The sequence below is a fragment of the Epinephelus lanceolatus genome, chromosome 8, assembly GCF_041903045.1.
Source record: "Epinephelus lanceolatus isolate andai-2023 chromosome 8, ASM4190304v1, whole genome shotgun sequence".
NCBI classification, from domain to species: Eukaryota; Metazoa; Chordata; class Actinopteri; order Perciformes; family Serranidae; genus Epinephelus; species Epinephelus lanceolatus.
Window position 1 is genome coordinate 34860937 of NC_135741.1, and position 25458 is coordinate 34886394.

The 25458-nt window shown below is 41.4% G+C and overlaps 2 protein-coding genes across 2 annotated transcripts; both read right to left on the reverse strand.

The window, feature by feature from the left end:
- Positions 1 to 7296: 7296 nt before the first annotated feature.
- LOC117258239 (keratin, type I cytoskeletal 18-like) lies at positions 7297 to 10510 on the reverse strand. The gene is made up of 7 exons (XM_033628919.2): positions 10003 to 10510; positions 9209 to 9291; positions 8974 to 9130; positions 8573 to 8737; positions 8335 to 8460; positions 7882 to 8105; positions 7297 to 7482 (listed from the first exon to the last, which is right to left on the reverse strand). Exons 1-7 carry the CDS (start codon positions 10420 to 10422, stop codon positions 7353 to 7355), a joined length of 1305 nt encoding a protein of 434 aa, XP_033484810.1. The 5' UTR covers positions 10423 to 10510; the 3' UTR covers positions 7297 to 7352.
- Positions 10511 to 12565: 2055 nt separating this feature from the next.
- On the reverse strand, positions 12566 to 18499 carry krt18a.1 (keratin 18a, tandem duplicate 1). The gene is made up of 7 exons (XM_033628920.2): positions 17968 to 18499; positions 15801 to 15883; positions 15268 to 15424; positions 13954 to 14118; positions 13729 to 13854; positions 13300 to 13520; positions 12566 to 13179 (listed from the first exon to the last, which is right to left on the reverse strand). The coding sequence occupies exons 1-7, from the start codon at positions 18388 to 18390 to the stop codon at positions 13065 to 13067; spliced, it is 1290 nt and encodes a 429-aa protein (XP_033484811.1). The 5' UTR covers positions 18391 to 18499; the 3' UTR covers positions 12566 to 13064.
- Between the last annotated feature and the right edge of the window lie 6959 nt (positions 18500 to 25458).

Genomic DNA, 25458 nt, shown 5'->3' on the forward strand with positions numbered 1-25458 from the left:
TGCATGACAGATGAATAGAAAGCTTTTGTTACACTATCCTCTAAACTTTCCAATCATTTACCTCAGAACAGAGCAGCACAGTTCCAGTTGCAGTTTTAATCATTTACCCTCTGCTCTGGATGTGAGTTAGTTACTCATTGAAAAAAATGTCAAGGTTAATGAAACTTCTTTGGATAACGTGAATCAAAAAAGTTCACTTGTCTGAAAGGGGAAAAAGAACTCTGCTAGTTCATAAAGGTTTTGCTTCATCACAGACAAAGCTGGACGCTTTTAACTCTTGCCCTCAGCGCTGGAAGAAAAATTCTGCAGGAGTTGTTTCAGCCTTGATTCATCCACACCAGAGCTGCACCGCTGTATTTTTAGCAGAGCACAGGCCGTAATCATCTTACTCCTTTGGGTGTAGAGCTCGCGACTTTCTGGTCACCAAGTTCTTTTGGGTTAGTTTCCACGGAAACCAGACGAATGACTCATTCAACAAGTTCAGCCAATTCAGCTCCTCAGTTTGGATTTCCAGCTTACTCTCTCTCTCTCCCCATGCAACTGGACTGGAAAATGAAAATGGGGGAGAGAAAACGGTGGCTGGATGGTGGCACACTGCCCAGTTCTGTTCTTACTTAATCTGCCCTCTGCTCCTTCTCTGCCTCCTCCACATCTCTGCTCTCCCACACTTCAGTTTTCCCTTCATCACTTGCTTTCAATTTCTCCCTCACATTTTTCTCCTCCACTGCCCTCAAACTCCGAAACTATTAACTGGCAGCTCAAAATAGTGGCGAGACTTCCAGTAACTGTTTAAAAAAACGTCTGTTCCCAGAAGTCATTTAAGGTGAGATTAGTTTGTTTACTAATCTGTCATGTCTGGGATGTTGTTAGAGGCCAACAATCTCATTTTGGTGAGTCAAGATGTCAGTAAGCAGAGCATTTACTCGCCACTGTTTGGATTTTGATTGCAGCTTTTGATCTCAAACACTTCCTCTGGGCACTCTGTTACGTGTATCCAGCGTTGAGTGTTTATTCTACCAATTAGAGTGAATCTGCTGCAGCTTTCATCAATTATTTGTTTTTCCACCAATGTACTTCCTTTGTCCTGTCACAGCTTCCATTGCTCCCCGCTTACTTTCCCATCACTTTATCCCGCCCCTCAGTCTCGCTGTCCTCATGTCTCCCTGAGCTTCTCCTGTGACACAAACACACACAGACACACACCACACCCTTCTCCTTCCACCACCGGTCCCTCACTTTTCCCCCACTTTTGCTCCCATTGGGAGGAGGCCCAGCGAGTTGGGAGCACTGGATGACTGACTGACTCACACCCTGACACACCCAACAGATGTGTGGGATTGAGGGAAACATCCAGAATGTGTGTTTATTTGTGTGACAGAGAGAGTGAGAGATGATTCATGGTTTATCTATGTTAGGCCTGTTAACTGTTTTACAAGAGAAAAGGGGAGCAAGAGATGAAACAGTGGCCTGTCTGACTCATGCATGGCTTGGAGAAGGTTCTGAATCAACTCCTGCGTTCCAGCTAAGTGTTTATCTCAACTCATGATAGCTGCTGATAACCCTTTACAGGCCTCTTATTGTTAACATTAAATAACAGGCTCTATGTTTCTGTCAAAGGAAAAAGGAGGCAGTTCATGAATTACTACACTCAGGGTGATGCAATGTGCTTGCAACACGGTATGTGGAGTTCATCTTTAACATGTCAAATATATTCACATTTTTGGGGGATTGCGACATTTATCTGAGACTTGGCTGCAGACACTCAGGGACAAACAGATGGGCGGCACATGAAGAATCACATGTCACCACCCTTACAGATTATAAGATTACTGTCCTTTTTAATAGGAGAGTTAGGATTGGTTTGGGATTTTTTTTTTGTCTTTTGATGAGAGCTTTTAATGATAAAATTCATTTTTAGACACGATTGTGGAATTTGTCCCCCATCTTTTACAGTGTAGGATCACTTCAGGACGAGTCTAGAGAGGAGGAACAACTGCAGTATCATACATTTTAACATATACAGTAGTAAATTTTGTTATTGCATTTAGTGGACCATCACCTAAAGTTATGGATTAGAGTTAGATGTTATAGAACAGAATACCAGAAGAGATTTGAAATACAATTATAGGTGCTGTACGTAACTCTGGAGAAGTTGATCTTGTAGGATATCGACTGTTTGGGTTGGTGGTCGGACCAAACTACAAACCAAAGTGTCAGTATTTGATGCTCTGGGAATGAGACTTAACAATCAACTTTATTTCTCCAGAGTTACACACTCAACTTTTACTGTATGTGCAATTAGGTTGCTATGAATTCACTTTGTCAGAGTACTGTAGGGACTTTTTGGGCAAGTAATTATTTTTAATATGATTAAAGTATTCCTCACATTCTACAGAGCTGAAGTGCATTTAGTGGACATGTTTCCCCTAAACAATTCTTGGACTCTCTGAGACATCTTCAAAAGCTTTTTTTAGGACTGCATTCACACCGCCAATACAACCTCCCACTCCCATCTCAACAAATACTGATGCTTGGTTGGTGGCCTGTTGGTGTCAGATGCCAACACACTGAGGCATCCTTTAGTGGCGGTAAGAAACAAACTGGGCAGCCACATTTTATGATGCTCCGGCCATCTATCACAGTATAAAGAGCGAGGATGTCTGCATAGGGTGGGCAGTACAGGTGGTGGATAGGTCCAACAAACTCCAGACTTTAGCCCACTGTTAATGTCCCATGTGAAACCAACTTACTCACTTACTCAACATAGTGTGCTAGTACATGTAGCGCGCTAGTGAAGTCATGTGACTATAACAAATGTAGTTATTTTAAGCCACTGTGTGCTGCTAAAAACCATGATGATTTCTTCTAAACCTAACCACTTACTTTTGTGCTTAAACCCAAGGAAGTAAACCTAAAAACGTGAAAAAAGTGTTTTACCTACATTGTATGTTTATTTTGAAAAGACTGTATTCATTAACAAGTAGAAACTGTACATTTCCTGTGAAAACAGAAGTGTAGTTTGAAAAGACACAATGCATGCAGTGAGCATAAATTGAAATGCTGTCCCTGTGCGTCCAAAACTGACCCAAGAGGGGTACCTAGCACATCATATTTTAATGTGTAGTACCACTAACCAAGCATTTATATTTGACAAGTTGCGAGTGAGAATTTGTTCACCAGTAGTAGACAAGACAGGAAGTACTTTGTTGAAATTGGTAACTGTGTCTCAGACCACATGGCCTTGATCTGTGGGGTGCCCCAAGGGTCAATCCTGGGACCCCTTCTGTTCAATCTCTACATGCTGCCTTTAGGCCAGTTAATACAAAGTAATAATGTGTCCTACCACAATTATGCAGACGACACTCAGATCTATGTCTCACTGACAGCAGGTGAATATGGACCAGTGGATTCACTCTGTCACTGCATCCAACAGGTCAGTGTGTGGATGCAAAACAACTTTCTCCAGCTAAATTCAGACAAGACTGAGGTCATCGTATTTGGTCCACAGAAACAAAGACAAAGTGTCAGCAGTCACCTCCAGTCTCTCTCTCTAAAACCTACAAATCAGGTTAGAAATCTCGGGGTAATAATGGACTCAGACTTGAACTTTAACAGCCACATCAAATCAATAACATCAGCAGCTTTTTACCATCTAAAAAACATTGCCAAAATCAAAGGTATAGTGTCTAAACCTGACTTGGAGAGACTGATCCATGCATTTGTCTCTAGTAGGTTAGACTACTGTAACGGCCTGCTCACTGGCCTCTCCAAACGGGCCGTAAGACAGCTGCAGTACATCCAGAATGCTGCTGCTCGAGTCCTGACCAGAACCAGGAAGTACGAGCACATTAGTCCTGTGCTCAGGTCTCTATACTGGCTTCCTGTGGCTCAGAGAATAGACTTTAAAGCAGCTCTGCTTGTGTACAAGTCTCTCCACGGCCTAGCACCAAAGTACATCTCTGACATGTTAGTTCCATATGAACCATCTCGGACTCTGAGGACCTCAGGGACCGGCCTCGTGCTGGTGCCCAGAGTCAGGACTAAACATGGGGAATCAGGATTCCAGTTTTATGCAGCTAAAATCTGGAACAGTCTTTCTGAAGATGTGAGACAGGCCTCTACTCTGACAATGTTCAAATCTAGGCTCAAAACAGCTCTATTTCACTGTGCATATGACTGAAAGGATCTTATCTGCACTCTTCTCTTTTAAAGTTCATTTTATAATGATTATTTATGTTTTTATTTTGTATTGTGATTTTAATGCATTTTCTTGTTCTGTAAAGCACTTTGAATTACTTTGTGTACGAATTGTGCTCTACAAATAAACTTGCCTTGCCTTGCCTAGTAATGCTAAAGTGACATAAATCATCGTACATCTATCAAAATTGTCAGTGTATTAATGTAATTGTGATGTATTTCCTCTATGCTGGAAATTAAAAAGATTCCTCTACAATGTGAAAAAGAATCAATGGGCAGGGCAGCGAGGGAGGGCTAAGACATGCCCAGTAACTCTTTGTTGCTGCAGAGGAGAAGAGGAGTGGGTTTTGGTTTGTGATGAAAGCTACCACCATACGCCACTTGCCACCAGATCAGCCAACAGAAATATTCAATTGCAAAAGCCAAGTTTCAGTCAGTAGTACCACAATATGTAGAGTTCAAATACTTTGTACTAAAATGTTGGGATTTGGATGTGAATCAACTGACGACATTACTAAATAACTATACATACTGTTTTGTTGTTGTTTTTTTAGTATGTAACAGAATCACACGAATAAATTTGCTTCTCAGGAACAAAGTAAATCTGCAAATTATGTATGTTGAGTGAATGCCAAGCTAGCTTGTCAAAAATGGAGGAAGACCTTACTTAGGTTACTCAGATTTTTTGGTGTTAAATAACTATGTGAATCCTCAGAGGGCCTCCTCTCCCATGCAAAGAGAAAGATATTGTTCTGCAAGCTATCCGTGGGGCCCAGGAATTATAGGCATGCAGCAGAGACATGCACTTGTGTCCTTCTTTCCCCATATCTATCCCCCATCTTTCTCCTATGTCTGTCAGTCTCACCACCCCTTCTTTTTTTCCACTCTTTCTATGAAATCTGTGCCTCTGGTCAGTCTGCCCAGCATCTGTCAGCGAGGCCAGAATACGACGGTTCCGGCTGCAGAGGGTGGTAGAAACCAGCTGCAACAAAGACTCTGAGTGTGAGGGAGGACAGCTTAACGACTCCACCCACGACAACAGATAGCTAGACTGGCACAAGGAGTCGCTCACAGCAGACACACTGTCATACACACTTTACACAATAACAGCTGTAGGGCATACAAATTGTACTGGAAACTGGCACAAATTAGGAAACTATTGCTTATTGTCAGATGGGCTTGGGAAACCAGTCATGATTTGAATTCGGCTGATTGATAAATGGTGCTGTCTGTTGAATGTTGCAATTGAAATATTTCCGAAAAACACGACAGTGTGATGATGAATGGTGGATTGATTGGTAAAAGTTCAAGTTGTATAATCATCCCCAACTGTCCAGAAATGTCCCAGCCAATTACCAAAATCTGCTGCTCCCCACATCTGTATTAACAACACATGTAGGCCTATTAACATAAAGTTATGTAATGAGTCAACTGAGACCAAAAGAGGTCAGCTTGTATCAATGAGCATACAGGACATAGACTGACTAATGTGTAAATAAACAGAAAGCAGAGATGCAGTACTGCTTGAACATGGCATGGGAATAGGGGCCCTCTGCCTATTATGGGACAAGGCTAAAGAGCTACAGGTCAGGATGTGAATTTCTCAGAAGCTGGAAGAATTTCCCGCACACACAGCAGACATGGGTGTGTGGGGGGGATGATGGCAGGAGGCCAGACAGACATCAGTGTGTATGTGCATAACAGAACAGTTGGTGTGTGCAAGCTGAAGCTTTAGAATGATATGTTATCATTGTCAGCATTTGTATTTTTGCGTTTTAGTATCAGAGTCTATCCAAATTCAAGGAGTATTATATTTGGAAGTCATTTCCCACCAATTTGGGAAAACAGGCTTATTTGCTTTTTTTTAACCAAGAATTAGATGAGAAGACTCTGCTGCTAGCAGCTAGTTAGCAAAGCCTAGCATAAAGACTGGGAGCAGTGGAAACAACTAGCTTGACTGCAGTGTAAAAACAGTGAATAGTGGTTTTACACAGTGTTATGCATGGGACTATTTCTTCCTTGGGTCTTGTGAGATAGTCAGGCAGCCAGCAAAGACTCCAATAAATAGTCCAGCACATAACTTTTTAACACAATTTATGTGTTACCCTTTGTTTATAAGCTTTGGAGGCACTGGTAGGCACATTTTGTTAGCTTTGGACAGCTAGCTAGCTAGCTGTTTCCCCATTTCCAATGTTTATGTAGAGTAAATGGACCCGCTAAATGGACTTGCATTTTTAAAGTGCCCTTATGGTCTTCCAACTACTCAAAGTGCTTTTACACTGTGTTACATTCACCCATTCACACACACATTCCTATGGTGGTGGCTGCGGCTACCGTACAAAGTTTCATCTTTCACACACATTCACACACTCACTATGGCACAACCATTAGGAGCAATTATGGGTTCAGTATCTTGCCCAAGGACACTTCCACATGCGAACAGGAGGAGCTGAAGAATGAACCGCCCATGTAGGCCTACCGATTAGTGGATGACCTGTTTTAACTCCTGAGCCACAGCTACCCCAAAGCTAAGCTAACTGCTTACTGTAGATTCATATCTTACGTAGAGGCACAAGAGTGGTATGAATCCTCTCATCTAATGTTCAAAATAGAAGCAAATAAGCGTATTTGCCAAAAAGTACAGGCTAGGCTATGGTCCTGTTAAAGAATCAAAGGTCCAGTCTGTAGGATTGGTGGCATCTTGTGGTAAGGTGTGCCAAGCATATAGGAGAACTACAGAGGCAAATGTGAAATGCGACTGGCCCTATCTAGAGCCAGTGTTTGATTTGTCTGTTCTGTGCTTCTGTAAAAACAACATGGTGGACTCGTGAAAGGGGACCTGCTCCGTATTTAGATATGAATAGCTTATTCATTGGTAACAAAAACCCAGAAAGTCTTAATTTTAGGTGATAATAAACTCATGGAAACACAGTTAAACATAGTGTGCCAGTAGATACCCCTAAATCCTGCACACTGGAAATTTCAATGCATAATTTATGTCTAATATTCAGCAGATAGGCTATGAATGCATAACTGTTTTTGTAATGATTGTTTGGCTCCTTAACACAAAGTTAAAAAACAGTCACAGGCATGACGGTACACTTTTTGTTGTTCATTTTATTTTTGTTACAAAGGGTTTTTCCTGCCCTTTGTTTTTAATTAATAGCCAGCTTTTCACTGGATTTGACGTCCTTGCTCTCTGACACCACTTTTCCATCCACCAGAGTCTGGGTGACTGTCACCACTTTGGTCTGGACTGTCTTCGAATCAACTGCATCCTCTAGTCTGGAAAAATGAACAAGAAGAGAAAAGACAAGGTTAATATGAGTCAAACTACAGTTAGTCCTTGATTATACACTGGAATTATTTTTGGCATGAAATACACTAAATTGTGTCTTGAAGTGATCTTGTAACCACGTGCTGAAATTCAGCAGTTGAAATGAAAATGATGCAAAGAGTATTGTATTGACACAGGCGCACTACTTTTACTTTCCATATCAATGTCACGTCATGTTTGCATGACGCTAATTTGAATCAAATTTGCAAAAGCCTGAGATGAACAAAGCTGTAATTCATTCAGCTCACAATGCAGAGCTTTGAATGTCTGGCGCTCAGCATGCTGCATTTTTACAAGCAGCTTTTTAGCCTCAACCTAAACTTCTGGCCTTGTCTCCTCATACTCACCTCAAGTCTGCCTCTCCGTCCAGCAGCCTCCTGTACTCGGCGATCTCTGCCTCCAGTTTCACCTTGATGTTGAGCAGGTGTTCGTACTCTCTTGTGTTGTGCTGGATGTCTGTGCGGATCTGACTGAGCTCCTCCTGCAGCTTCAGGATGATCGCGTTGTATTTCTCCATCTCCATGTTGTAACGCATCTCGATGTCACGCAAGGTTGCCTCCAGGGATGCTTTCTGCAAAGAGGCAAAGAAAGAGTTTGATTACCCATGTGACTGATGCAGTAGAGAAACAATATTACTTTTCTTGGCTTTCTTGACGAGAGTTGGATGAAAAGGTTGTCATATCTGTAAATGTGAAATGTTTGTAGTGTAGAGGATGCTGATAAAGGCTTCAATCTGAAATCAGTGGTGAGGCTATGAGAGTTTATGTTGCACCACTGTAAAGCAGCACAAATGTTCTTACTAGACTTAACGCAGACTGCAGTTCAATGTCCAGGTGCTGATACCTCCTCCTAGTTTCAGACATCACAGTCGTGGCTTCCTTCAGAGCTGTTGTGCTCTCAGTCACTTGGACCTGCACCTCTGTGATCTGGATACAAGAAAAAAAAAATACATATAGTAGGCTACATAGATAAGGTACTTAGGAAACACAACAGTCGACCAAAAAATGTATTTGACGAATATCGACATTGACGAATTACCTGAGATTCATGCCATGCTTTCAGCTCCTCCTGGTTCTTCAGTGCTATCTTCTCATACTTAGCCCTCATCTCCTCCATGATCCTGGCCAGGTCTTGTCCTTTAGGAGCATCAACATCCACATGGACGCCAAACTGACTTATCTGGGCTCGCAACTCAGCAACATCCTGTTGAGGGGAAAATAGACAGGGAGTGATTTCCTGAGCTAGGTTAGTGGGGTTATCCTGTGCAAAGAGGTTCAGAGATAAAGTGACTGAATAAACTGGGCTCGGCAAAGAAGTTGGTGATATAGGCTATGCTGTATGCATGGCTGCTTTATCGAATATTTTGGTTTCCATACAGCTTAGAATTACGCCTGATGCCACTGACTACATACAGATCATTTCTGCCCATTGTCCCTCACCGTCTGATGGGTCTTCTTCAGGCTGATCAACTCTTCCCTCAGAGACTCAATATCGCTCTCCATGTGCAAGCGAATTACGTTGGTGTCATCCAGGAGCTTCCTCAGTCCGGCCACATCAGCCTCCACCGTCTGCCGCATGGACAACTCATATTCCATCCTAATGAAACATTATGTCAGATATGTTCATTTGGGAAGGAGAGCCTTTTGCATTTTGTATACAAAGAGGAACACTCACTTGACTCTGAAGTCATCTGAAGCCAGTCTTGCATTGTCAAGCTGGATAGCAAGCTGTGCATTGCCCTTGTGCATGTCAAATATCTGAAAGAAGTTAAATAGTTTTTGTCATTTTCAGTGTGTAAAATACAGACTGTATATGACACTCGGTGTTTTCTGTTCTCCCACAGTCAATTTGATGGACGGCAGACTGTAATTTTCCCTTTGATATATTTTGCAGATAAAAGAACTGCCTTCGATAACACGCTGTAGGTCATAAAAAAACAGAGCAGGTTATCTTTCAGAGCCCTGACATGGCGGTAAAGATAAGAGTCAGACTACAGGTAATAAATACCAGAGATACATAACCACTTTGGCGAGCAGGAGGTATGATGATAAAAAAGTGTCTCAGCTTGGAATGACTTTGCCCCACCATTATGTGACATTTACAAGGGAAGGAAAGTGGACTGAGATCTTGGTCGAGAATTCTTTTAAAAAACACAATGTAACAGCCATTTTTGAGCAATAGTTTGTAGTAGCTACCTCACCCAGTACCATATCAGAAAAACATTTTGTGCACCAGTGTGAAACCTTATATTCATGCTATATGACCATTTCTTTCATTTGAAGACACTGCAGAGACCCAGATTTATCACTCCGCCATCTTTTTTATGTGCTTCCTTTTCATGTTTTGGCATTATTTTGTAAAATACTATGATATAAAGAAATCTTTTTGCTTTCTTTTTTTGTTTTCCATTAAGTGACGAGACTAAACAAGACACATTATTATTAAGACTCATTTATTGATTGACTCACCTTGGCTCTCAGATCCTCGATGATGGCCTCGTACTTGCTGTAGTCCTTTCCCTCCAAGGGGCCTCTCTTTTCAATGGCCTCTCTGATCTTGATCTCCAGATGGCTGTTGGCCTTCTCCAGACTTCTCACAGTCTCCAGGTAGCTTGCCAGGCGGTCATTCAGGTGCTGCATGGTTGTCTTCTCGTTCGTGATGGCAAGGGACCCAGAAGTGGACCCAGAGGACAGGGACTGGTAGTCATACCCACCCCCGATGCCGCTGCCAACCCGCACGCCATAAGCAGTTGAGATCCTGGTCCCATGGCCACCTGCCCCTCCGCTGACACTGTGGGCATAGGCTCTATCCATCTGTAGAGGTCTGTGAATTGGTGTTGAATGGCCACCAAGAATTTGAGAACTCTGGCGTCTAATCAGGGGCTCCATTGCTGAAAGTAGTGTGCTGATCAATCAGAGGAAGAAGCGGTGCGTCCTGGCACAGAAGGGGTTGGCAGCCGAGAGTGAAGAAGGGAGAAGAGTCCTCAGGTCTTATATATCACTCTGAAAGATAATATCCCTCCCTGCCACTCCTCTCATATCTATGTTACATTTTTACCTTTAGCCTTCTTGGTTAGACTTTGTCCCCAGAACACTCATTATGAACAAAAAGGTATGCTGACATTTCTATATTGATAGTGTGTAGTAAATGAGCTGTCACTATGGTAACCGTGATATCAACAGAAGCTTAATGATGAGGCCAATCATGCTCTATATTTCTCTTACTGTCAACAAATTGATAAAACAGAAAAAAGAGCCTGTTAACAAGTATTGTCTTCTTGAGCTCCATTGTTGTCCAAATACTATACTCATTATACTGAGCATGGTCGGCACTGGGTTTTTTTTTTTTTGCAATTTTGAGTCAGCACATACACCGTCCTGATACTGTCAATACTCACCAGAGCACTAAATGTGAATTAATCCGCAGCTGAAAATAGTCCCCAACAAATTCACTATTTACTCAGGTTTACATAAAGTGTACTGAAAAATACAGATTTATGTATTGGAAGTGCCAGACTGGTTTTGTTTTTGTTTTTTCATGGAATTTGTTGGCAGTAAGAGAAATACAGAATTACACCAGCCTTATCCTTTAACTGGGTGTTGACACAAACATGCAAGAGGAAGGGGCATGTTGTCTCAGGTAGGATACCCGTGAGACTAACATGATCCAGTGACAGGAGTAATAAATAGGGCCTATCAGACATTAAACTATTTCACAGTGGTTTATGATAGTATGAGGAAGTATGGAAAGTTATCAAAGCATCATTTTAACCTTCATACAACTGCAAGGTAAACAGCCCTGTTCAGATTGCAAAATAATCTACCAGGAATGTGCACTTGCATGTAGTTGGCTGGTCTACACATTGATCCTGCAATGGCACCAAGCGGCAACCTCCAGGGCTGAAAAATGAAGCCAACACCTAAGTGCCTAAAACTGCATTTCCTCTAATGGCCACTTGAAGTTGCATCCAGAAGCGAGTCAATCCCCATAGACTCCCATGTTAAAATACAGCAGGCATAAATATGTTAACAGGGTGGTACAAAAAAAATTGATAATTTCCCCATTTATGATAACCTATTTACACCTATTTACATGTTATTAAGGCTTAAAGCTTTGCATAATTAAGGGTGTAGTCGCTTTAAGTGACAGGTGGGATCCATCCATTGACAAGTTGCTACCAACATTTGTAAGGTAATATGACAATGATGAAACCCCAGATTCACAGAGGTGTAGCCATAGCTGTTGCTATTTTAGTGTGTTTTCAGTTCATGAAAGTAAACTGTAATGTTTTGGTTGCCGAAAAAGTCTTGTTCAGCATTTGGTTGCACTCTAAGGAGTTAGATATTACACTTTTCAATGTAAGTAAATATTGTTTTAGTGGGTTTCAACCTGTTTTTGCTAGCAAAAATTAGCATTAGCATTAACCAGAGCTCTAAATGCACAGTAGTAACCAAGCTAGCAGCTAGCGTTAGGTTGACGGCCAAATGCCAAACCCGAAGCTTCAAAACGTGAGCCCACAAACCAATGGGTGACATCAGGGTGGCTACATGTATTATTTTATACAGTCTATAACTGGCACAACCACTCTGCCAAAGAAGTGGTCACACTGAAATGAATGAGGAGGCTACATTTTTGCACAAGTTGTTAATGTTGGCCTGAGCTCTGCAGGGAGGTAGCAGTGCACCTTTAAAAGTTGAACATAGATGGCTGCAACCCAAAACTGCCAACTGATAAAGAATGAAGGATGCTAATGCTCATCATACATGACCTCTGAGGCCTACTTCAGTCACAGGGTTAAGTGTTCCTGTTATTTATAGCTGTCAGTGTGTCATAAACTTTATGATTCAAAAGAATACATATTTTGCTACTGGGAGGGAAAGCATTCATTATTTATAATTTGCTGTCATAATTTGCTTGATGTGTTCATTTGTTCATTTTATTCCTCCTTTGTCATGTTATGATGGTATAATCTAACATATCTGACAAAAGAAAAATTATAGTTTGAAAGAAAACACCACCTTTACACCATGATGAATTTCTCGCATGGACTTTATTGAAATATCTGAACATCACAGCGCAACAGGCAGACTAAACTGGCCAGAAAGAAAAACTGAACACGATGAAATATGTTAAAAAAAAATTGTTTTGGACTCTTTTATCACTTTGAAATATTCAATGTCTTCAGTTAGTTTGTCTCCGAAATAAGCTCACAGTTCCCCAATTCTGAACTTTTGTAAACATCTGCAGGTCAACATACAAACACATAAATAAATCATGATGAAATAAATAAAAAGATGATTTAGTTTTCCTTTTGATCCAGTTTATTTTTCATTAGCCTGTGGAACAGCTGCATACCCAGGAAGTCAAACTACTTGGAGCATCAGCTGAGACTCAGATGGTTAGTGCTGTATGACTAAGCAGAAAGGGGAACCCACAGTTGGGGGGGGACTGATTTTTTTGCCAATCAGATGTTAGTGTTAGGATGCAGTGACAGTGATAGTTGGGAGTGTCTGATGGCTGCTTCTTGTGTTCAAACATTCTTGGTTTCTGTGCTGGAGGAAACCACCTTGCCGTCCACCAGGGTCTGTGTGACAGTCATCACTTTGGTCTTCACTGTTTTCTGGTCTTCCAGAGCGCTCTGGAGCCTGGACAGAAATATCAAGAACAGATTAACTGACAGGTAGTTTCTATGAACAGATTTAATAATGTGCTTTGTCTTTGCAGGTTTGACAACTCTGTCATTATAGAATCATAAATCTACACACGAGAAGTCTTCCCCGTCCAGCAGGCGTCTGTACTGGGCGATCTCGGCCTCCAGCTTCATCTTCATGTTGAGCAGGGACTCGTACTCCTGCGTCTGGACCTGGATGTTGTTACGCAGCTGTGTGAGCTCTGCCTCCAGACCCAGGATGATGGTGTTGAGAGACTCGATCTCCATGTTGTAGCGCATTTCTGTGTCCCTCAGTGTGCCCTCCAGTGAGGCTTTCTATGAGCCAACAATGGGAGAGAAAAGAACGGGTTAAAATTTGACAGTGAACCCAGTTCGCTGATGACGGCTCCATAGCAAGGGGTCACCGGAGTGTAAAGCTTGAGTCAACAAAGTAAATGCGAGAGACTTGAAGTGAGAGTGCTGAGTTAGGCACTGCAGCGTGTGTTGAGGTAAATGAAGTGTGCGCTGACTGAGTGCTTCTCACCAGGCTCCTCTGTGACTCCAGCTCGATCTCCAGGGTCTGTAACTGTCTGCGCAGGTCGTTCATTTCTGTCTGGGCACCCTTCAGGCCCTCTTGGCTCTGGGTGACCTGTGTCTGCACTTCCGTTATCTGAAATAAGGATTAAAAGATAAGTAAAAATAAATCAAAGACTTCACCAATTTGTTTTTATTTTTCTTTGCAGATGATAGCTTCTTGTTAACCCTTTACCTGTGATTCGTGCCATGCTTTGAGTTCTTCCTGGTTCTTCAGTGTCATCTTCTCATACTTGGCCCTTATTTCTGCCATGATCTGAGCCAGGTCCTGTCCTTTAGGAGCGTCGACATCCACGTGGACTCCTGACTGGGCAATCTGGTTGCGGAGCTCCATAACTTCCTGAAGAAATAACAACAAATAGGAGAGTTAATAGATGTAATCACAAATCTAAACTTTAATTTCCTCGTCTAATTGAGCACTAATGAGAAAAGGAGCCTTTGTGCAGATTCTGGTGCACTTCAGTCAAACAAGCGGATCAAGAACAGCTTACATCTTATGTTTTATTGAGCTGTGACCTCCTCTGACTCCTAGTTTCTTCCAACCATAATCACGTCATGGTCAGCTAAATATACAGAGGCTGCATCTTAACTTGTATCTGGGGATCTAAACACTTAATTCCTTCAGTAAACAAATGGCTGTGTTTTAGCCTCTGCATTTAAATCATAGTCATTTGAATTCTTTGGTGTCACCAAATATGGATGGGAACCATTTTGAACGATGAGGCTTCCCACAAAATTCACATGCAGATATTTCAGATTTCTTAACAAACCTCCTTCTCCCCGCTCGTGTGTTTTTTAAAAAACGCCCTGCAGCCTGACAGGATGTGTCGGCTGCAGTCGTGGCGTAGTGTGTAACATACATATGTTGGTGATGATGTTGAAGGAGATTATGGAGAGTTAAGTCAATATTTTCTCAGGTCTTATAAAGGTGTGGCTGTTTGTACAAATAATGTCCAGAGGTCTTTTGAAAGTCGCTTTTGTTTGAGATTCATTAGAGCTTGTTGAAAATAGCATTAAAATGTCAACACAGAAGCAGAACAGACACAACTAATCTTTGATTTTCAGGTAAAATGTACAAAACCAGAGCTTAAGCTTATGTTAAAGGCCCTGAGAACCTATTTTCTAAATCAGGTTACTAATGTTGGAAGAGTTGTGGTTATTTTACAGAAGAGATTTCTGCATTTCTGTATTTTTCCCATTGATTTCTGAAGTAGACAGCTGGAAAAATGTGATGCCACAATGTGCCAATTACTGTAGGTTAACAACATGTGAATCAACATGTGACGATGTGGCATCGGTCAAATGTGATTAAACCACACAGTCCTGACAAAGCAGATTAGCTATGATTTTGAAAGTAAAACTCTTTGCAAGTGATACCTCAAGATGATTTTTCCTCTAAACTTTACCAAGGGTTGTTAGGGTTACACTTAAGATTTCAAACTCAGGGGCTTTAAAGTCGAGGCTTGGATTTGAACGCCATCTTACTCACATTTTCATGGTTCTTCTTGAGGTGGATGAGCTCCTCTTTCAGGGATTCGATCTCGCTCTCCAGGTTCATGCGGCTCATGTTGGTGTCGTCGATAAGCTTCCTCAGACCGACGATGTCTGCCTCCACAGACTGGCGGATGGCCAGCTCAGACTCGTACCTACACAGCACAGGGTACGGCAGTTAGACTTGTTCAAACTGAATATCTCAATGACTAAAGTTACTGAATGGACCTAATCACCAACAATCTTTTTTTAAGGTGTCTTTCCTTTAGGTTAAAATATACATGGTCAGTATTTGGTCAGCTTAGAATATTCTACTCAGTATTTGCCAGCTGTGTTTGCTAAGACATGAACTTTATGGCCCTACTGAAACGTCTCCACCAGCTATGATGCAAAGGTGCTGATTTATGACTACAACACAGATCATGACACTGTGTGTTCATCCTGCAAACCATTCAGCAATAAAACAGGGTGTGCCTGCAGCTGTCCAGCTTAGTGTTTTACACCCTTAACAGGGCAGCGGATGGAACTTACTTCACTCTGAAGTCATCGGCCGCCAGACGAGCGTTGTCAATGTTCAGAACCAGGCGGGCGTTGTCGGTGGTGGCATCAAACACCTTAAACAGATTGACAAAAGGAAAAGGTTATTCACATTGCAAAGTAAAGATGGATAATCAACAGTTGGGTGGACATTTATATTGAAGAGCTGTAAAAAATGTTGAACTATTCCTTTAATGGAAGTCTACTAGCTTTTAAAAAAAGTGTGCCACTGTTTGAAGAAAAATTAAAAGTTCAGATTTGGTTAAACATATTTTTTAAAGTGCATGCACAGTTCACTGAAACACATGCATATACTGGGTGTTTATTACAGTGTGATAAGCAGTAACAGTTTTACTGTCAGAGTGAAAGTGTTAATGTCTTTGTGTGAAGACAGTGCCAGCGGGCTGCTTCAAAAAAAACAGACGGATGCTGTATTTGCTTTAGCAGTCACGGTAGGATAGATAAGGGCAGGGATAGGTGGCGGGGAAGGCATCCAGGTGGCAAAGTCCATGAGCCAATCAGTGGCTGCCAGGCAGCAACTGTCCTGTCGCTGCAGGAACTAACCTGTCAGCAGGGCCGAGGCAGGTGATTTGCATGAGGATGGTGGTTGTGTTTGCGTGGTCATGCGAATGCATGTGCATGTGTGCATTTGCATGGGTAGTTGACTGTGTGGGCTGTACCGGATCGGGCTGTTTAACGTTCGCCTGAAAGTCTGTGTTTCCTCAGATGGGGGGTTTCGGCAGACAGCGTCATTTGAGTGATTTTTGCATCATGCCAGAAGAAAAATGAGGCTGCTCTGACCCTGGACTGTTTGGATGAACTCAGGCCGTCGGCTGTTAGTAGAATAAACAAAACCTCATTTCAAAGAGTTTTTGCGTAATGTCTTATATAATGTTTTGAGAATGATAAGATCTTGGGAAATAGATGATAAACTCCCTCTTCCTCTTTCTTTGCCTCCCATTTTGCCCATTTCATTTGTGTTATCATTTCAAAGGAGGGTGAGCTGACATTGATGCTGATATCTGTGCAGCTCCCACAAATAAAAAAAAAAAGTAAAAAAAAGACATGCACTTTGTGGCCACTTTACCACAAGGACAGCATGCAAAAATAACAGTTTTCTAATGTCGAACTGCTACAGTAGACACACAGTATTGAGAGTTTATCCAGTTGCTCCACTGGGCCCAACTGGAATGTTCCGTTTGGAAACTGCACTTGACTTAATTATCTGAAAAGAAAACTGTAGCCTTGAATGAAGAATGGGAGCAGGGTGAGGGTTACACAGTCCACTTCAGTCAACCCTGTTCTTTTTTGTTTTTGTCCTTGCCATTCAGTGGGGCAAAACCTGGAGTGAATGATTTACAAAATCTTCCTGGTTGCGTAATGTCTCCATTTACTTTCAGTTCTAAAATCTTCCTGCACTAGTTGACTGTGCTGGATGTGTTTGTGTGGGGTGTATCAGGAAAGTGTGAAATTAATCAGATTAATTGCTTAAAAAGTGAAGAAAAAAAGAAACAATAAGCTCCACCTTGACAGGTCCTATTCACATTAAGTGAGTTTTCTCTTTTCCTCCTTCACTTCCTTATCAGCTTCTGTTTTATGTATACACAGTTGTAATGACTGTACTGTGGTTTCAGTCCCATTGTCCTGTGAACAACACACTGTTTGTGTTACATTAAACAAAAAGGAAAAAGGCAGTTAAAGTCATGATGTGTGGACCTGTAAGTTCAGCCTGTAAAGTCCCTGGACTATTGTTTTTTGTTTTTTTCTCTGCTTTCCTGTCTCTCTGACCCCCGATGCTCCAACATTCCTCCACCATACTGTTTCCGGTCCAGCCCAGGGCCCCCGGAGTAGCAGCAGGCACTGCCACGCAAGAGCCCTTAGTACTGATGGGATTTCCTTCAGGTCAGGGGGTGCAGATTGTATTGCTTTGAACACAGTGTTCAGGATATATTGTGCCTTAGTCTGTCTGGAACATATTTCTTGTTCAGTCACACTTACATCTCAATTTCTCAAAACATGTATCACTCATAACTCTCTGGGTTTCATCTTTCATCCACATTACCTCCCTCCCTTCATTCAACTTCCCCCTCACACTTAATAAGTCAACACATGCACATTTCCCCATCTGCTCCCACCATCCTCCTCCCAGTCCCCTCCTCACCTTCCTCCTCAGGTCATCCAGGATGGCCTGGTACTTGCTGTAGTCTCTGAAGTCAGGTCCACTCTTCTCCAGGGCCTCCTTGATCTTAATCTCCAGCTTGTGGTTGGCCTGCTCCAGGTTCCTCACTGTCTCCAGGTAGTTGGCCAGGCGGTCGTTCAGGTTCTGCATGGCAAACTTCTCATTGCCCATGATGTCGCCGCCTTTCCCGCTCACCTGGACGCTGCTGCTGAAGCCCCCTGTTCCAGAGCCCACTCCCATACCGGCTCCCAACCTGGAGCTGGAGGAGACGCTGATTTTGTACCCACCGGCCCCACCATGGATAGTGGGGGCCCTGTAGACAGGAGCTGAGGTACGGCTGACTGATACAAGAGGAACTCTGCTGCTAGTGGAGGACTGCATTTGGAATGATTGCCTGACGCTCATTGTGGCTGGAGAGAGTAAGACTCAGTGAGAGAGACTGTGAGTAAGAGAGACCGGCACAGGCTAGGCAGGCAAATATGGGAGCTCACAGACACAAGGCAGGACGAGAAGGGAAGCTGCTAAACTATATAAACCTTGTGGGCCCTCAGGTCCGCCCCTAAAACCACTCCCCCTCACACTGAGTCACCTCCTTCTTTTCCACAGGCCGAAACCACAGGCCTGCTCACAGCATGCCTTTGTCCTTCACAACCTTCCTAAGTTGGTAAATTCTGCGGGCTGGGTGGAATTCAATAACTTGGAGATTTGCAGAATTTGGAAAATAAAAGCAGACATTTTTTTTATTAGACATGAGTAATACTAAATATTACTGGGACTTTACTGTAAAGTCCATGAAAATCATTTTATTTTTATTTTTTTAATTTCAACATTTCCCCCAGAGACATTAAAAAAAAAAACATTTTTTCCTTTATGTGTTTTGATAGTTTTTGGACAACAGAGGAGCTGTGTGACACTGAAGCATAAATTATATCAGCTACACAGATGATAACTGTTGGTGGGATGAATTTATTATCCATTTTCTTCGGGGGAATTGCAAAAAGTCAGCTATAATCTTTCAGGATTGTTACCTAAATATTAAACTATACTGTGAGAATAGATGATTTGGTTACAGATGGGCAAGGTATCCAACACTAATCTCAATAACGTCCATCAAAATTAAATTGCATAATCAAATATTTGTTTTGTCACATCACATTAGACTCATCATAAGACATTGCGTCACGCTTCCCATCCCTAAACACTGTGACATCTCAATGAGACGTCATCACTTTCGAGAATGTCTTGGGTTCAATTCAGTCATTTTACTCAAATTGTTTAATCATTGTCTTTAGTCACTTTGGGTGGGTGAGATCAGGGTCGAGACGTGTCACAACTGGAGAGACAGGACGTGTCATTTCACTGTCGTCCGTTGATGAAAGAATTAGTTGCATCATCAGCATACTGTATTCCGGTAGTCTGGTCGTGGTGGTTGCAACATGAATTTCAGCTTCTATATGTATCAGCACTGTCAGGTTAATCATGGTCAAAATACTTTGTAGATACACTTTGTGTGAAAAAGAAACATCTGCACTCACAGATAATGTTTTTATGGGCAATAATGAGTGTTTACATATTTGAGCCAAGGCATCCATTGGTTTCCACTCATTGTACAACATGAAAATGTGTCCAGAGATGAATGGAAACTAATGGCTTCCTGGGATTGTAGGTAAAGTACATCTAAAGATCTAAAACAAGAAGCATGTACAGTGGAAACCTGTTAGAGTGAGACGTCTGTCTGGGTCACATTGATCACCATAAGCACATGATTTGTTTGTTTCTTTGTCTTCATTTCTCATGCAGATTACCATCTTACAATTTAATTGATATTTGTATGTTTATTACATGAATGTAAAGTTCATGATTAACTGAATTTTATGAATTGTGTCAAAATAAAGTACAGCTGTTTCAAACGCTTTTCAAATTACTGTACTGTGTTTAATTCAAATGCACTAAATAAAAAAAGCTTATTGAAATTCAAATATCCCTTGCCAAGGGCTGCTTAATGGAGTATTAAATGCACCAGCATTATCAATCCACTTAGCGAGGACATTTGAGTAGACTATACTAGGTAGCCTGACGAACACCAAGTTTCACTGCTTCATCTCGTTGGCTCTTTTTTTGGTAGTTCGTCATAAGCTTCGAGGAAACGTCTTTCTCATTGAGAGAAAATGACTTCCTTTTTCCCGTCATGATTTCAGTGTGCACGTAGCATGGATGTATAAAGAGAACTGGATACAGCATCCCTGGAAGGGCCCTGTTCATTCCTTTGAAACTAGCTCAGTGGCACTGGAGACTTCGCTGATTGAGCAGCTAACTTCCAGTTTAGCCCTCCGCTAATTTGAATGGTTATAAAATGATTTATAGGGGAAGCTTCTTTAGATGTTAGAAATGTTATCGGACTAAATCCTGAGAGTGAAATTACTCTTTTCATATGGACTGTTAGGCTCAAAAAAATGTATCCACTGATTACCACTGATAAGTCTCTTTCCCAATCTAAGTCAATGGGAAAAAGTCTTTTTGGGCCAAATGGCATAACCTGATGGACCATGGAAATTGCACTTTCTTGGGGCCTGGCGCACAGCACCAGACTCAGGTAGCAAGCCGAAAGCAGACGGGTTTGCATGAAGCAAATAGCACATAGAATTAAATGGTAAATGGACCGTACAAGGTGCCACCTGCTGCACAGTTTCTAACACACTCGTACACCAATGGAACAGCCATTGCCATGCCCAAGGATACTTCGACATGCGGACTGGAGGAGCTGGGGATCGAACCGCTGATCTTAGTGGACGACCTGCTCTACCTCCTTATTTTTTTTCATATATTGTCATTTATGAAAAGACCCAAAATAAACATTACCCGATAACCACACTATAACTGAACTCTTTAAACAGCATTTGCGTAGGAATGATTCTGTCCCGAGCTGTTTTATCCACATAAGCAGTTCATCACTGTAACTGTGATACCTATAAGCACTGTATTTAAAGAATTAGCAAACACGTAAGGTGCATGATTTGCAGTTAAGCAGATAAACTAGGACCAAGCATAGACTTAAATCAGATAAGGGTTTTTAAGGCATTATGTAGTTCCAGATGTTATGTACTGTACAGTATGTTATCTATCCTACGTAGCCGGATGTGTCCCACTCCCATAAAGGATATGGTCAAACAAAGGAACAATTCCACAGTCTCCTTAGTAGATCTGTAGGAACAATAAACCATCCAAACCAGTAAACATATTCCAGAAGCCCCCCTGCAGGTTTTTTACACAAGCACATTCCTCTTAACTTTAGAGGTGGAATGAGCCAATAACAAGAAGCTTTGGAGTCTAAAACTACTTGTTACTGGCTTATTACAAGGACAGAAATCCAGCTTTTCTTTTATGTTGGTTTCTTTGTGGTTTAATGTTTTCCTTTGTTCATCATTTAAAGTAGAAGAAATAAAGGTATGAAAGCGTGTCTGTCATTAAAGCTTTCAGTTCTGTTTTCCAGGGAACAAACTATTAAGCAACAACCACCAAATCCCATTTACAAATCTTATTTTATCTTCCCACCCACAGTTGTCTGTACCAGCACTGACTTGTTTGCAGATAGAATTCTTGGTCATCCGTTTTTCTGCAATCTTGTTCAGTCTCATCTTCACTCCAAGTTCTTTGTTTGTTTTTCAGGAAGGAACATGCAACAGGATATTAAAGTATAAAGAGCTCCTGATGTAAAAACAACTCATGTACTGTCACTGAGCTTGCAAACAAAGGGGATTCCTGCTAATCATAGCAATAATGTGGCCTCATAAGAGGTTGCCTCAAAACATGTGTTTATGTATGTATTGGCTTGGCAGCCAATTATTAAATCCAAAACAATTTGCAACTTCTCAGTCTATATCCATAAGGCAGATGTTTTATCTGCATAAATCTAGACAGAGAAAAAGCGATAGGGAAAGGAGAAGACATAAATCAAGAGAAACAGAGATAAAACTCAGGATGGAGTGACAGACAGAACACAGAAAGTATTTTGACTGCATTTAAAAGGAGATAAAAATCAGACATCCTGAGTATTTTTCCGAAAGTGAGTAATCCCAAATATAGACAAAAACAGCGCCGCAAACACAGGGCCTTTTTATGGTCGACCAGTTGTAGGGTTTTCGTTTGTCTAGCAGCTGCAGTGATGACTGGAGTGTTTTGTCTGACTCTGGTGCTGATGGCCGCCACGCCCGGCAGAGAAAACAAGGATTAAGGTACAGAGATGATGGCCATATAGATAAAGGTTTAGAGTTTAAAACTCACGCAAGATAAATGATGGAGATTACTGCAGGCTACAGTCTAAATGCGTTGCCATGCTTTCCCAACAACAAAGACTGAGGGCCCTATTTAAATGATCCAAAGATGAATGGTGCAAGTACGTTTAGGGTGTATCCAACCATTTCTGCTAGTTGAATGGCACATTATTTTGCCGCAAAGTAAGGCGCAAGGGGCAAAGAGGTTGTAGGTTGTATTTAGTTCCTGAATTAATCATAGGTGTGTTTTGGGCTTGAATTCAAGTAATCAGAGTGTCATCTCTCATTCCCCTTAAAAGCCAGCACCTGGTGGATTTGGAAATTGGAGAATGAAGAAGTTTTCTGTTGAGAGTAATACAGTAAGAGCAGTAATGCTCTGCTCTCTGCTATGTTCACATTTGAGAGAATGTGATTAATATTTTCCTCAATAATGTTTTTTTTTTTTTTTTTGTGAACCTGCCTATGCAGGCGCATCTTACAATCTGAATAATGAACTCTTTAAATAGCAGGAATACTATACTGCACCATTCTGACTTTATACCAGGTATTTGCTGGTCAGTGGTGCAGTCGCTTTTGCAGCCTCAAGGTAATGCATCTGACCACGCCTCATTTTAAGACCTACTCTAATGGATGCAGAAATATGATCTATTTTCAAATCATGGCCGCTGGCTGTTAAATCAGTCTCAAACTGGCAATGACAGTTGTCCTGCACTGTGTGCTGCTTTGCACCGGTTGTTTTGTTTATTGCTAACATGAGGTTGGTTATAATGAAAGTGATTATTCTGAAGGAACAGTTCCACATTTTGTGATATAGCCTACTCTCATTTCACGTCACGTATTAAGTAGTGAGCTGGAGCAGGAACATGGCTAGCTTCGCTCAGCTTAGCGCTAAGACTGGGGGTCTGGTGGGAAGAGCTAGCCTTTCTATATGTTGTCACAGTGCGGCTGCCAGCTATCATGTCATTGTGCCTGTACAGAGTCCTATACTTAAGTCTGAGCTCACTAAATTCTTTTGGAAACCAGCTGTTCTAATAAGTGGGCTTTAGCTGTGTTGTAAGGCGCATTATTAAACTTTGGATAAAGTCACGCTAGCTGTTTCCCCCAGCCTCCAGTCAGTTGCTGCTAATTGCTAAGCTATCCACATTCCTACTCCTGCTCCGTGGTATTAGAGGTATTCAGATGGTCTTTTTAATAAAACAGGACTGTATATGAAGTAGAAAAACGCAAATACTTATGAAATTGGTGCTGCATGACCAGAGAAAACAGAGGAAAAGGGCTGTGGCATTCACTTTTGCTGAAGAACTAGAAAACCTAAAGCTACCAGAATGTACTGTGCCACGCCGGACTAGTAAACACTCCCGCTGGTGGTGAAATAGTGCGAGTTGCTTGTTCAAAAGTAATATGGTGGGGGGTGTTAACAAACAATCTTGTATTACCGTTAAACAGTAACCTAAAATATGTTTCTGAAGACAATTCAGGCGAGAAATTCAATTTAACAACGGATGTCTACTTTTAGTGTTTGGTCTGAGTCTGAGAGCAAGAGACAGGGGTGGCTCTTTATCTCGATCCACTTCTACTCTATATGTCCGCGGTGGCGACAGACATACAAGAAAATCAGAAAGTAATTTGCAGTTCAAGCAACAGCTCTAGAGCCAGCAAACAAGAAGGGACATCTGGGTGCTGGCAGATGATGGGAAGGGAAGGTGTGATAACATCATGAACACCTTTGATCCAGGTGTGTGAATTAAAATAATGTTTTCTCTCTCTGTTAGTGTTTTATCTTGGTTGGACATATGTCAGATGTCGGTGAAGCATTCATTCCACTGAAAATCAACATGGTCACAGTGTTGAGAAAATTAAGTACGCACTAAGATGTGCGGGTCTGTTTCATAACCTTTTAACTCGAATTTCAATTGCATAATAGTATTAAATGGTACTATTTGATATGAATGGTAACTAACTACCATTACTTCTAAACTGGCAGAGATCTGTCCACTTCTTGAGCTGACTCTTGATGGACTTCCTTAGTTTAAACTCCATATTTTGGTAATGATTTTAAAATACCAAAGGGAGAAATGCCTGTTTTTGCAGACATCCTACTGAATGGTTTGATGTAAAACTGTCCTTTGTCACAAGTTTTGGCAAGCTGCAGTGCCACCTAAGACTCACCTCAAAGGTTCTGGCTCAATATCAAGAATTTTTGTCTGTCATTACTGTGATAGTCATCACCCACCATGAATGTTTCCCCTCCCAGCTACAGTCTAATCTCTGATCTTTCAGGGGGAAAAACACAGCTTGTTCCTATATGTATTAACAAACTGTAGAAGGCTTCAAATTTAATTAAAGTGTTCTAAATTTGTCTTTATATTTGCATGTTTTTTTTTAATATAAAAGAACTAGATTATAAAAAGACTGTAGACAACACCTTTAATTGTCTTTTTTTTGACATTCTTTGAGGGGCTTTTGGGAATAATCATCAAACTTTATTTTCTCTTTCTTTTACTGCAAACATTTTGTCAGCTGTCTTCACTTAATTTTCTGTAAACCATAATGAACAACAGGAAACACAACTTGCGGATGTCAGGTGTTAGGGGAAATCAAATCTGTGTGAAAATCAGTTTATACTGAAAAATATGGGCACATTTTGAAATTACTATTAGAAAAGACTGAAATATTGAGTCTTAAATGTTTACAAAAACAAATGAAACCAAGTTATTATTGAGGGCATTAAAATTATCAAAAATTCTGAATGTTTAATTAAATATCTGTCTTGTGGAAATGGGGATTTCCATATGGAAGTGAACTTTTAACTCTGATAAAACCTCACCACTCTTATCAACTCCATGTAATAAGGCCATTGACCGCGATACACGCTGAGTCTGGGAAGTCACATGACAGTCACACCTGTAGTATGACAAATGTCTGTCAGGCCATACTCTCACTTTTGGTAGATATGTGGGCTGGTTAAAGGGTCAGATGTGAACGTCTACATAAGGCATTTGTGCCGTCAGTGTGAAAGCCTCCAAAAAAGTCCTTATCTTTCTGTTTGGTCAGTGCTTTGTTTGGTTTCAAGGGTTGTATTTGTTGTTAATGCTGAATTAAATCACTCATGACTTTGACTCATGATCATCTGATTATGTGGTGAAACTCTCCTTTACCGGGATAAAGAGCTTAACTTTGGCTGGCTGGAGCTGTTCACTGA